This window comes from Pogona vitticeps, chromosome 5 (genome assembly GCF_051106095.1).
Source record: "Pogona vitticeps strain Pit_001003342236 chromosome 5, PviZW2.1, whole genome shotgun sequence".
Classification (NCBI taxonomy): Eukaryota; Metazoa; Chordata; class Lepidosauria; order Squamata; family Agamidae; genus Pogona; species Pogona vitticeps.
In genome coordinates, this window is record NC_135787.1 from 104227373 (window position 1) to 104241567 (window position 14195).

At 41.7% G+C, this 14195-nt stretch overlaps 1 protein-coding gene across 4 annotated transcripts in view; it reads right to left on the reverse strand.

The window, feature by feature from the left end:
* The window catches only part of PARVB (parvin beta), a 70616-nt gene that overhangs the window by 18982 nt on the left and 37439 nt on the right, over positions 1–14195 (reverse strand). For all 4 annotated transcript variants that reach the window (XM_073000835.2, XM_020788903.3, XM_020788905.3 and 1 more), the window contains exons 2-5: positions 9963–10052; positions 4878–4948; positions 1354–1456; positions 468–608 (exon numbers count right to left, since the gene is read on the reverse strand). In XM_073000835.2, the coding sequence (XP_072856936.1) occupies positions 468–608; positions 1354–1456; positions 4878–4948; positions 9963–10008 (361 nt within the window). In that variant the 5' untranslated portion in view covers positions 10009–10052. The remainder of the gene's footprint in view (positions 1–467; positions 609–1353; positions 1457–4877; positions 4949–9962; positions 10053–14195) is intronic.

Genomic DNA, 14195 nt, shown 5'->3' on the forward strand with positions numbered 1-14195 from the left:
AGCCTCTATTCTTACCTGAGAGGCAGGTAAACAGCGATTTTTAGAAGCCAAAGAACAACTATGTTCTGCCTCTGAGGGAAAATGGGTGTGTCCAACTACATTTAAAAGCTATAAACAGCTGCACTTGAACTAAAATATGCAAGTAAGACAGATTTGCACAATCCATACTAGTTGCAGAATACTGTTTTCACCCTTATAACACTGAATGAAACAAAAAGCACAATGTGGGAGACGGAACACATAAAGCTACCACCATATATGTTCAGAAGATTCATCCTGCCAACCCGCTCCTACCTAATTTGGAGGTAGCTCCCCAAAATGTCACCCTTATCTTGCTACTTGTGATCATTTTAAGTGGCAGGGGTAGGGATTGAACCTACAACTTCATGCATGGAAAGCAGGTGCTGTGCCACTGAGCAGTAGCCCTATCTCCACAACAGCAAACCTGTTCCAGAAAAGCTTCTTACAGTCAATGTTCCACTTGATAGTCCAGCCGTGGGGTCGCAGTAGATCATGGACAGCTTCCAGAACTGTCTGCAGCTTTTGTTTCTGGCCAATTTCAGACTGAGTCACTTCAGCCACATTCAGTTTGCGACCAGCTAGCTTCTCTAGGTTGGAAAAACAGAAAGGCAGAAGCAAGATTTGTCAGACGTGGCAAAGGAGATTGGAATCAGAAAAGGGGTTGGTGCCAAAGCCCTCTCTTTGTTCGTCATGAACGATTACTGATGCAGCCTCATTCAACTGAATGACCCAAATGGTTACTCTTTTTGTTTACTGAATCTGTATTCTGCCCCTCCTCCATGGACTTTCAGGCAGAGGACCATCTCATTTGATCCTGACAACATTCTTGTGTGTTAGTTTTGGTTGCACAATCCTACCTCACCAAAGGCCACTCGGTGAACAACATGACTGACTAGGAATTTACAGGCACTCTTCAGTCCAGCTTCAATGCTTTATCCCCCATATGTAGACTGTATCTATTCTACACAAGCATAGCATTGGATAATGTACATGGCTCCATCCCAAAGGAACCTGGGATATGTAATTTGGTAGGGTATTTAGAATTCTGTCCTGCAGCTCTCTATCTGTAACACTCCTGGACTGGAGCTCTCTAGCAGAGAGACTACAACCAAACTACAAATCCTAGGTTCCCATACTATAAAGCCATGACAGTTAAAGCAATACTAAAATTTGCAATAGGATCTCGATTTAAAATTAGTTCCCCTTCATGAATCCAAGACAGCAGTCATGTTGCCATAGGAAATGGAAAACCTGGATGTGGATACTGGAAACTAAGCAAATGCCAAGAACTGTGCAGTATAGATACACCTGCAACCTATGGCAGCAACACACCCAATAGTTTCTGTAGCACCTGCCCATCATAGACATCCTCTTCAAGCTGCTTGACTATGATTCTTTCTTCAACCAGCACATCATTAATCCAGTCAATCAAAACCTGCATAAAAGAGATTTTTAAAAAAATTATACAGTTATAGTTACTGCTGATATTGAATTATATCTGGTTAAAAGAAAAACATTTTTTAAAACTGTGTTTTGTGAGTAAATACATCAAAGTGTTTTTTGGCACTTGCTAAATTTGATTCTAGTCTATGGGAGATTTTGTCACAGTAAATCGTTTAGTCTTCAAAGCAATAAAGGATTCTTTATGCAACAAAAGACTAAGAAAGCTGTATCTCCAAAAACTACTTTGAATAATCATGGCACTTTTGCTGCTCCTTAACTTTTTTACAAACTCACTTTTGGGCTAGTTAATTATTGGCTGAAATGCTGTTGCTTAATTATAAATGCAGAAGGCAAACGGTGTACCATCCAGTCTCTTTTAGTTAGCAAGTCCCTGCTGGGATTTTCAGAGGTTTCTGTGCCCACTGGTGTGGCATAGGCTGGAGAATCCCAGCAGGACCTTGCCAGCTAGAAGTGATGGAATATTATTTATTTATTTATTTATTTTATTTAACTTATATGCCACCCACTCTACCCAAAGTTCTCTGGGTGGCTCACAACAATTAAAATACAATAAAAATACAATAAAAAAGATAAAACAATTAAAATACAATTAAAATAGATACTCTAACAATTGCCATCAGGACCCAAAGTTGATATTATTTCACTTAAAAGCCTTCTGGAACAGGAAGGTTTTGACCTGGTGCCAAAATGTCATCAGTGTTGGCGCCAGACAAATCTTAGTCAGGAGGGCATTCCATAGTCTGGGGGCAGCTTTGTCTACAAGCCATCCCCCTTACCTCCTTGTGGGAAAGCTCTTTCAAAAGGGCCCCCTGGCTAGACCTTAACTGTCAGGTAGGTTCATATAGAAGGAGGCGGTCCTTCAGGTATCCAGGGCCCAAGCCATTTAGAACTTTATATGCCAAAAGAAGCACTTTGAATTGGGCCCGGGCAGCAACTGGTAACCAAAGTAATTTAATCAGAATCGGCTGGATATGTTCCCTAGTGGCCCCACCACTCACCAGCCGCACAGCTTGATTCTGGACCAGTTGCAATTGCCAGACCGTCTTCAAAGGCAGCCCCGTGTAGAGCACATTGCAATAATCTATATGAGATGTTACCACTGCGTGTGTAACTGTCATGAGACTCCCCTCATCCAGGTAGGGCCGTAGCTGGTACAATTTCTGAAGCTGAAGGAAGGCGCCCCTGGCCACCGAGTCCACCCGGGCTTCTAGAGTTAGACTGAGGTCCAGGAGCACCCCCAGGCTGCGGACCTTGTCCCTTAGGGGGAGTGTAACTCCATTCAGGGCAGGGAAATGGCCCTCCAGCCTGTCTGGTGAAGCACCCACTAATAGCACTTCCATCTTGTCTGGATTGAGTTTCAATTTATTAACCCCCATCCAGTCCATTATAAGGTCCAGACACGAGTTCAAGCACAGAAACCGCCTCACCTGGATTGGTGGAAAACGAGAGGTAGAGCTGAGTGTTGTCAGCATATTGCTGACTCCTCAGCTGAAGCCTCCTGATGACCTCTCCCAGGGGTTTCATGTAGATGTTAAACAGCATGGGGGACAGTATCGAGCCCTGAGGAACCCCATGACATAGACGCCATGGGACAGATCAACTGTCCCCCAGCATCACCTTCTGGACACAGTCAGCCAGGAAGGAGCAGAACCACCGTAAAGCGGTGCCCCCAACTTCCAACCAGCCAGCCTATCCAGAAGGACACCATGGTTGATGGTGTCGAAAGCCGCTGAGAGGTCCAAGAGTATCAAACAGGGTCACACTCCCCCAGTCTCTCTCCTGGCAAATGTCATCATACAGGGCGACCAAGGCAGTCTCTGTACCAAAACCCGACCTGAAACCTGATTGAAATGGATCCAGAAAACCTGTTTCATCCAGCAGCACCTGGAGTTGCCCAGCCACAACCCGCTCCAACACTTTTGCCCAAATAAGGGAGGTTCACCACTGGTCGGTAGTTAACCACCAGCCTTGGATCCAGGTTAGGCTTTTTAAGGAGTGGCTGAATTACCGCCTCTTTCAAGGTGGTAGGGACCACTCCCTCTCTCAAAGAGGCATTCACAGCCTCCTGGACCCAGGTGCGAACCCCCCTGGCAGATCTTCCAATTAGCCAAGATGGGCAAGGGCCGAGCGGAGTAGTGGGAGAATGGACAGATCCAAGCACCCTGTCCACATCCTCAGGTCTCAACAAGTGAAACTCATCCATTAATATTTGACCTAAGCACAGCACAGTGGACACATCCTCTGATTTTGCAGTAATGGTGGAGTCCAACCCACTGTGAATCTGAGTGATTTTTCCCTCAAAATGAATGGCAAACTCACCACAGCAAACTGATGAGCAGTCCGGGACCTCCACCAGATTTCCTAGTTGAAGAAGATCTTGGTCCACCTGAAACAGCTCTGCTCAACGACATTCTGAGGAAGCAATACATCTGGAGAAATATTGCCATTTCGCCAGCCGTATTGCCACGAAATAGGCCCAATAATGGGCTCTAAGTCATGTTCGATCAGACTCCCAGTGGGATTAACTCCACCTGCGCTTCAGCCGTCTCCCCTCTCGCTTCATCGCCCGCAGTTCATCCTCGCAGCCACTAGTCACTATGCAGCTATGAAATGTTTATACTACTTAACAATAATAACAACCATTTTTATTATTGCCACAACATCCCAAACACACTGATCTCAATTGATTTTGGAAGCCAAGCAAGGCTGGCCTGGTTAGGATTCCCTAGTGGGACAATACCGGGGAAGACCAGGATCTCCAAGTAGGACTAGGAAAGAATGCTGTCTGAAACCCTGAAAAGCCACTGTCAATCAAAGGTGATAATACTGGGCTAGATGGACTAAGTATCTGGCACAGAAAACCACTAGAATTTGAAAAGCTCTTCTTTGGAGGGGTTCTTCCAAAAGCTGTGACACTTCCAACACTTTTATAGAACAAGGTTCCTTTTCTTCATCTACAAGTATAATGCCAGAACAACACACAAATAATGGGATGGTAAAGTTCTGAAATGGCAAATGGTCTTTAAATGCTTTCCCTCATAAACCACCTCATGCAAGTTAAAAGCAAACCCTTTAATATAGCCAGGATTAAGGTACTAAGCATGGTCTTCTCCTGAATACACTGTCTTTCTACCTATAACTTTTTTTAACATAGAGGGATGCTAAATAGGTACTCCACTCACTCTTTAGTCTGTACTACATTTAGAAAAAAATAGGTCCATCAAAGTTGAAAGCCAGGCTAGATCCTTAGTCTTTGATGTTATAATACTACTGCTGGACTCTATTATCTTATTCTAATTAATGTGCAGATCAAGGCATAAGGCATGATTTAGTAAGAGACATATATTTATGCATCAAAAGAAGCCAGAACAATGTATTAATAAAGTCCTCACCTTGATGAGTTCTTTAAATTTGGCATCCTCCTTTGAATGGGGATCTATCATAGTTCGTTCTTCATTCTCTTCTGCCAGTTTTGAAGAAAAACCCTTAGTTAGAGCCATCATGACAAATGTACCCATGCAAACACACTGTCTCTTGTAGATCAGCTGTCTGATTCATAATGGGAAAACCCAGTCAGTGGGCAAAGAAACAGTGTTAGATTATCACAGGGAAACAGAGAGAAAGCTTATGGATGCGTGCAATGAACTACTCAATGTGAGTTTACACAAAAGACATACAAATCTCTTTTTTAAAAAAAAAAAAACCTCAAATGCAGTTAATTTATAGCTCTCCTTAGTGCTTTGCTTAGTGAAGTCCAAGCATGGAGGAATTGGCTAGTATCCTCTTGCATACCTCTGCCTGCATGGCAGAAATAACATCCCTGGCAACAACAGATTGCTGCTAATTAAAGAGTTCCTTTTTCTATTTCAGGCTGTGCATGGCTCTGTCTCATTGCTACAAGTTGCACACACGTCAAAATACCCCTAAACTCTTTAATTACTGGCACTGTGCCATTACCAGTGGTGTCATACCTGCCATGAATCAGAAGATTGGGGCTTTTTTTTAAAAAAAAATTGATTCTAGGACATAGTTACTGGAGCATTCTGGGAGAATGTGAAACAAGTTTTAACTCTCATTTTTATTAATATTAAAACTGTTGAGTTTTAATATTAATATTTATTAATATTAAAACTGAATGTTTGGACTAGATTGCAGGACACCTTGAGACTGAAAGAGAAGTCCCATTTTTAAATGTAATGCTCCCTACATTTGCCTCCTCCTCTCTAGGGCAGCAGGAAAAGAGGAAGCTTATCAATACTGCATCCTTCATGGTGACTGACATTGGACTGATTGGAGTCACAGTGCCAACAGTAGCTAGAGGGCAATACATTGTCCTATCCTTGTTAGATCTATAGGCAGGTTAAGGCTGTGCAAGACTAACTGCCCGAAATTATTTTGAAATCGGATGAGGATAAGAACTGCTGACTTTAGACACTTGGCAGCTATAAAGATTCCATTTTATGCCTCCACCCAAGTTAATTCACGCCCTCAGTTGAACAACAGGTACTTTGGTTCTATACAACACTCCCAATTCCCTTTTAATTCTGCAACTTCATTTAGCCTGAAGCAACCATATCCTCTTTTTATTTTTACACATTTATACTTCCTCATTATTTCATATTCATGGCTGATGAAAGTTATGTAAAACCACCCTATTGAACTGTTTAGCACAATCACAGCTTTCCATGGGCTAATATAAATCCAGAGCTTCATCAGATGTCAGACTATTTTGTATCAAGAATGGTCAACCTCTCCATACCTGGGAAACTACTCAACATGAACTGGATATTCTGCCCTAGCCCAATACATGAACTGGGATCCTGAAGACTCAATTCCCCCTATATTACAAAGACCAAGACAATCCCAAGACAGTTCTTTTAACCCACATACCTCCGAGCTGGTAGATCTCCTTATAGAGTTTAATCTAGTAGTTCTAAACGGCTCTTTAGACCAAGACTCACCCGGCAAATTCACTCACTATTCTCATAGAGGAGCCAGTGTGCTCGATTACACCTTATCTTCCCCTGAAGCCCTCCCCCAAATCCTCGACTTCCATGTCGATATACGGACAGAAAGTGACCATTTACCTACAATCACCCTTTTATCCCTTACCCTTCCCGCTGAGTCAGGCGACTCCCTCCCTACCCCCTCCCTCCCACCCCCCCTAGACTAAGATGGACCCATAACTCTGAAGAGTCCTTCAGAGCCTGGACTCACAAAAATGATGTGATTGATCTCAAGCAGACCCTATCCAAGACCAACTCTCCTCATCTGGCTGTCCTCGTTTATGAGTCCCTAATTAAATCCCTCACCCAATCCCTTAGCCCTTCCCGACCCCCTCCTACCCATCCCCACTGTCCATCCTGGTTTGACTCAGACTGTTTGACAGCCAAGAAACTGACCAGGCAAACTTTCCGTGCAGCCCTTGCAGACCCCTCTTCCGACCTTGTCCTAACTTACTCCTATCTTAAAAAATTCTGCCGTACTTTGTTTGAGCAAAAAAAAATCTATATGCCCAACAAAACTGGAGCCTTCTCCACCATTCAATTCTCTCCAACAACCATAGCCTTTTTTGGTCCCTTGTTTCTAGATCACTATCCCACTCAGACCCAATTCTCCCCACCCCGATCTCTTCCTCCTCTTGGTCAACCTACTACACCCACGTCTTCTCCACCCAGACTCCTTCCATAAAATATCCTTACCCTTCCCCTGAATTACTAGACTGGCCCCCCGTTACACCCGATGAAATCATTGAGCTTATCCACACTCTCAAATCCCAGAAATCCCCCGGTCCGGATGGAATTCCCTCAGAGTTCCTCACCAACAACCACACATGGTGGTCCATCCCTCTTGCTAACCTATTCACCATCGTCAATAAATCAGGTATCATTCCTGAATCTTGGCTTAATTCAATTATTGTCCCAATATTTAAAAAAGGCGACCCCTCTCTCCCCAGCAACTATAGACCAATAAGCCTTCTATCCTTTATTGGGAAACTCTACTCAAGATTTCTCCTCAAGAAACTCACTGCCTGGGCGGAAGACATTGGTCTCCCAACTAGGGAACAAATTGCCTTCCACCCAGGAGCTTCGACCCTGGACCATATTTTCACCCTCTCTTTCCTAGTTAATAAATACTCCCAGTCCCACAAGGCAAAACTTTACTCCGCATTCATCGATCTCAAAGGAGCCTTTGACTCCGTAGACAGGAACACCTTATGGAAGAAACTAATGAACTGGAATATTGACCCCCGTCTTCTCTCGCTCATCCAGCAACTACATTCTTCCAACTCATGTCGCGTACGTTTAGACCGCACTGGCGCCGTGACTGAAGATATTCCTATCCACAAAGGCGTCAGACAGGGATGCATTCTGGCACCCCTCTTATTTAACCTCTATATAGCCGATCTTCCTCCTGTCTTACTCCCTCTTGACCTTCCCATCCCCTCCCTGAACAACTCACCTATTCCTCTACTCCTATATGCTGACGACGCTGTCCTTCTATCTCTCTCCAAGCGTGGTCTCCGTAAGCTGCTTTTAACCTTCCAGGAGTACTGTCTTGCAAATCATCTATCCATTAACTCCGTGAAGACTAAAATTTTAGTCTTCTCCAAATCATGGACTCCATCCCAATGGAAAATACAAAACCTCAGCTTTCAGCAGGTACCATCCTTCAAGTATCTTGGAGTTACATTTCACTACCGCCACTCTTGGCTACCCCACCGTAAATCTGCCATATCCTCAGCTCTTCTATCTCAAAACGCCATAGTCAGATTCTTTTTCAACAAAGGCAACCAATTCATTCCTGCTGCTCTTCAGGCATTCCAACTCAAATCCGTCCCTCAATTACTGTACGGAGCACCCGTTTGGATTGAAGTCGCCAACTCCAAACTGGATTGCTCAATCTCTAAATTTCTTCGTAAGATTCTGGGGATCCCCAACTCAATCAGACTGTCCACGATTGCATTAGAACTAGGTATCCACCTTCCCTCCACCTCTGCTTGGATTTCTACCTTCAAATTTTGGCTGAAACTTCATCTCAACTCCCACCCAACCTCCATCTTATATGATCTTATTCGTGATTCTCACATATCCAACTGGTTCAAACTAGTAGATGCTAAGCTTTCCACCTTCGACCTATCCCCTGAAACCTTGGCCGACCTTGACCTTCCTAAAGCCCACCTTATCATTAAGTCTAAACTACTGGAACAAGAAACTCAGACCCTCCTACTTAATCTAAATCCCACTTGCTCACCATCTTACTTTGGGCTCCCCCCCTTACTGGGCCACCCAGCCAGTTATCTCTTTCACCTGACAGACCCAAGGAAAAGGAGGGCCTTTCTTCTTGCTCGTTTAAACATCTTCCCATCTGCTTATCACTTTGGCAGATACTCCAATACCCCCCGATCAAACAGATTCTGTCCACTCTGTTTCCGCGAATCAGATACAGTAGCCCATATTTTACTTCGTTGCCCCTCTCACTCCGCCCTCAGATCTTCCTTGCTACACCCTTTTCTCCTAACCCTCCCTCCCTCCCTCTCTGACCCCCTCCCAATTCTCCTAAGTGATTACTTTCCAACCACTACCCATCTCGTGGCGGAATTTCTGTCAACTATTCTTATGAGAAACCGTAATCCCCATCCCTCCCAACTTCAGTTCTAACCTTCCCCCTCTTTACTTCCGTGGTTACATTGTCTATTTTTCTTACTGTAATCAAATGCCAATAAAGGTTTATGTATGTATGTATGTATTTTGTTATATCATGCAACACAGTACTTTTGCAGACAACTAGACTCTATAGAACTATGTTTTCTTGCCAGAATGTTTTCCAAAAGGGCCACTTTGAAAAACGAGCCAGGAATAGCCAGTCAGTGTCTCAATCTCCACTCCATGAATTGCATGCCTGAATATTCAAAGGCCACACTGGCAACTACAATATCTATTCCTCTTTTGCCTCCACAATTATAATAGAAGGGAGAAGAAACATGAATTGGGATTCTGGGCAGATTTGGCCCTTCAATTTGTTGGTCCCAATTCTATGAAATACAATGAGTAGAGTCTACAGGTAAGAGCTGTACAGCTAAAGAGTGTGTGCACTCAAGACCCCAAAAGAGTTGTAGTATTAGAATCTGTCCATCAAAAATTTGTTTAATTTGGTGAGCCCTGGTTTCTTTGATCTTGCACTGAATGCACATATTCTCAGCACCACAGTGAATTTGCAAGCAAGGGGAGGGCATTATGGAAACAATTTCTGATAACTATAGATTCCCATTTACATTCAATATGGGTACAACAGGACAACTGATGGTTATACCCACTGTAGTTGAGAACTGACCACAGCCACCTAGTGGCACAGAAAAAAATCTCTTACTTTCGATGGCACTGCTTCAGACAAAAGTATATCAAGTCTTTTCTCTACATAACAGAGAATCACTTTCATTTGTTCACAAGTGTTCACAAATAGCATCCATACTGTACCTAGTAAAGTATCTTCTGGATGAAGATCAGTTGTGGCAGGTGACATTGGTGCATTGATAGCATTTTTACCCTCCTCCTGCAAGTCAGTCACTGAAACAAAGAGAGAGACACACACCCAAAAAGTCATTGGTATATTCATAGTTGAGTCTTTGCTTCATTTTTAACTAAAACAGAGCTGGCTTTTACCATGAACATTATCATTTTTGTAGAATCAAATCACTCATCTCCCCCAATTTTATTTTTTAGCTGTTCACTGCAGTTCGCATTCAATCCCTACCTCCAGCTGATCTTTCGAGACTGTTTTGTTCATGTAATTATATTTCTGTCCTGTCTTTCCACTAAAAATTGTACTCAAGGTGGCTAACAAACATTATTCTCCCTTTCTCTTTACTCAGCCTCAAAGGATCCTAGCCAACTAGGAATGACAAACTAGCAATATGATGCCACAATCTTATCTATCCTAACAGATTTAGCTACCGTTTACAGCCACTATTACCCCAGCTGTTCCTTTAAAAGTATCCCCCCTTCTCCAATTCTCACTGAACAGGGATGACCTACCAGAGAAACGATGTCCCATCCTCTGAGATTTTGCTATTTGCTAATATTAGTTGCTCTCATGTGCCATCAAGTCGTAATCAACTTATGGCATCCTTATGAATGAGTTATCTCTAAAATGTTCTATCATCAATGGCCCTCTTTTATTGCTTCGTTCCACCTTTCCCAGCATTATTGTCTTTTCCAGAGAATCTTGCCTTCTAATGAGGTGCCCAAAGTAGGACAACCTCAGTTTGCCTCCAGAGATAATTCATGCTTGATTTGATGGATTTTATGTAGGATCCAATGTTCATCTTTCTGGCTGTCCAGGGTATCTGCAAAGCTCATCTCTAGCACCACATTTTTTTAAAAAAACTTTTAAAATTATTTTATTTTATAACCCAGTTATCAATATCATTACATTCTCTGCAATATGTTTATTGATACAAATAATACAATCCATTCCTATATATTCTTAATACATACACTCATTTTATTAATCTTAAAAGATAACACATCAATAATCCAGCTGACTTCTCAAAATATAATCCTTTCTATTTAATTCCAAACCAAAAACTAACAAAGGATGCCAAATTTTAATGACATCCACAGGGTCCCTTTCAGCTCTGCAGTTCTAAGATGATTATTATGATCTTCTTTTATTTCTCCTCTAAGCACTCTAAGATGAGTAGTAAATTTTTCCACCAGTGCTATTGCCCATATTCTATCCAGATATCTTTGAGAGGAAAGTCCTTGAGTGTTTTTCCATGTTTGAGCAATATCAATTCTTGCAGCCTCTACAAGAATCATCACCACCCTTTATCTACTAAATTCTCATTCTCTCCAGTAAATAGTGAAAATAATAGCAAAGCTTCTTTATGAAAGGAACTGTCTCTTGGTGCACTAACTATGTATTACATCGTGCCAGAATGATTTGAAGCATCACATTTCAGATGAATCAATTTTTTTCCTATCAGCTTTCTTAACAATAAATTAAGCTCAGTGAGGGGAAATCCAGCTGACTGAGGCCAAAAGACTATCCTAACCAATCAAGGATCTTTTAAAAATATGAACTCTTGGGGCTCTTTTATAATGATGCCTGACATGTTACCAAAAAGAGGGTGTCCTTTTATGATTCTGACAAAGTTGTTTGTGTAGCAGATCCTCTCCTTCTTTTGTGTTGACTCTATTTTGGGTAATTTAATGGGAGAGAAGTGGAAGAACCTAGTAGCGTTATTTGAGTCAAACTGACATTTTAATAAGCACAAATATATTATTTAATAGGGTGTGGGGTTTTTTTTGTGAAACCTAACATCTAAGACTGGAAAAAGAGTAGGGAAGCACAGGATTGGATGACAAAACCTCACATAATCCATAACTACATGTTGTGTGGGAGGCAGTCTGACATTAGGCTGCAATTTTTGATGACAACTGTGCTTTTGTTATCACACCTACTTCTGTGGTAGGCCAAACAAAACGTACAAAAAACTATCTACTACCACTCTTCCTAAAACTATTTCAAGACACATGAAGGTTTTAAAATGGCCAACATCAAAAATCGCTGTTTATATGGGAAATTGACACCCCAGAGAAAAGACTTTATTTTTCCTGGCAAATATGTTTTCCACATATACTGATTTTTGGCACAGGAGCACTGTCATGCACGGAATTCCCTCATGTATATTATAAAACAATACAGTGGCAGACTGTGCCAGACATTCAGCTGAATATTAGAAGAACATGTAGAAATATGTAGCAAGAGACACAAACGTATAGCAAGAATGAAACTGGAAACCCCACTTTCAGTTCAAAAAGATGTTTAATGCTCTGTGGACTGTTTTAGCCCAAAAATCTTCAAGAAAGTTCCTCAGTATGTGACCAGGCATCAAACACAAAATGCAAAGAGAACATTGGCAATTTGGCATCTTCCATCTTATAATTTCTTTTGGTTTTTAGCATAGTAAGCCACAACTATGATAGGCCCATTTGAACCTATTAAACTTACACAGGAGTTGACTCATTAAATCCCCATTAATTCAATGGACCACTTCTAGTGTGACTTGCCATACTTAGCAATAGGATTTCAGCCATTGATTCCCAAAAGAGAGTCTCTTAAATATTAATATTTTGTGTTAATGATAGAGAGAGAGAAATATTTTGTGTTTTATTCCATATTTTCCTCTTTTGTTTAACCTTCCTTTCATCTTGTGTCTGCAAAATCACTCAGAAGGTTTTCATTCAATAGCATCACCAGGGCTTCTGTAAGCATCCAGTCTGAACAACCATGAGGAGGGGAAGCAAGAAATTTGCAATTTGAAATCGGACTGAATTGGTTGGCATCTTTGTTTCACTCATTCCTTGTCAGTGTGTGGGCTCCTGGTCCTCCTCACGTTGTGCTGCGTAGCTGTAACTGTTAGCTTCTTTATATTTTCCTTGATTTGGTGGGGATTTGGGAATGACTTCCCTAATTTTTGGATTATTTTTGCTGCTGCTGCCAGGCAGCCTGCCTCTGTCAACATGCCCCCTTGGAATTCACTGGCTGACATTAATAATAGGACTGATGGTATTTTGCACTAACTCATCCCAATTTCTTTGGGTTGTTTTAGCCATTCTTTCTCTCTTTGGGATTTTTGTTCTTGTGACGATCGGCCCCGCGTCACTCCTGTCCCTCAGGTCCAGATCTCATTTGCATGAGCCTATGGGAGGAGTGGAGGGGCGGAGTCAGTGAATACAAGAAGGTGTGGCAGAGTGAGAGTGGCGGTTAGAGAGCAGTTGGAAATAAGATGGACAGTTGGAAAGAAGGTCAAGAGAGATAGTCAGAGAGGTAATAAGAAGTGAGATAGAGGTAAGTTGGTAGAGATAAACAGATACATAGATGGAGCAGGTGGTGGCAAAAGATACAGTGGTGCCTCACACAACGATGTTAATTGGTTCCAAAAAAATCAACGTTGTGTGAAACATCGTTTTGTGAAACAACATTTCTCATAGGAATGCATTGAAAACCGGTTAATCCGTTCCAATTGGAACAGATTGCCATCGCTGAGTGAAAATCCCCATAGGAAACATCGCTGTGTGAAACAATGTTTCCTTCATTGGAATGTATTGAAGCCGACTCAATACATTCCAATGGCTTTGCGAAGTCCTTTTTCGCTCCTGTAAAAGTGTCTTACAATGTTTGGAAGCTGTTTTAAATGATTGCAATGGTTAGTCCACCTCCTGAAACCTATGCAAACTGATTTTGGTGTTGTTCTGACACTTCGTTAATTTATGATGATTTTTTGAATTTTCTCCATTGGAAACCATTGGATGGTCTGCCTAATGGTTTCCAATGGAAAAAACAAAAAATCATCATAAATTAACGAAGTGTCAGAACAACACCAAAATCAGTTTGCATAGGTTTCAGGAGGAGGACTAACCATTGCAATAATTTAAAACAGCTTCCAAACATTGTAAGACACTTTTACAGGAGCGAAAAGGGAGATCGTTGTGTGAAAATCCCCCATAGGAAACATCGCTGTGTGAGGCAGCAAATTTGACAGAATTTATTTATTTATTTATTTATTTATTTGATTTTTACCCCGCCCCTCTAGACCATGTCTACTCGGGGCGGCTTACAAAATAAAACAAAACAGTATAAAAATATATAAAATCATAAAAATTACAACTACAGTTTCAATTTAAAACAATTAATTTAAAGAG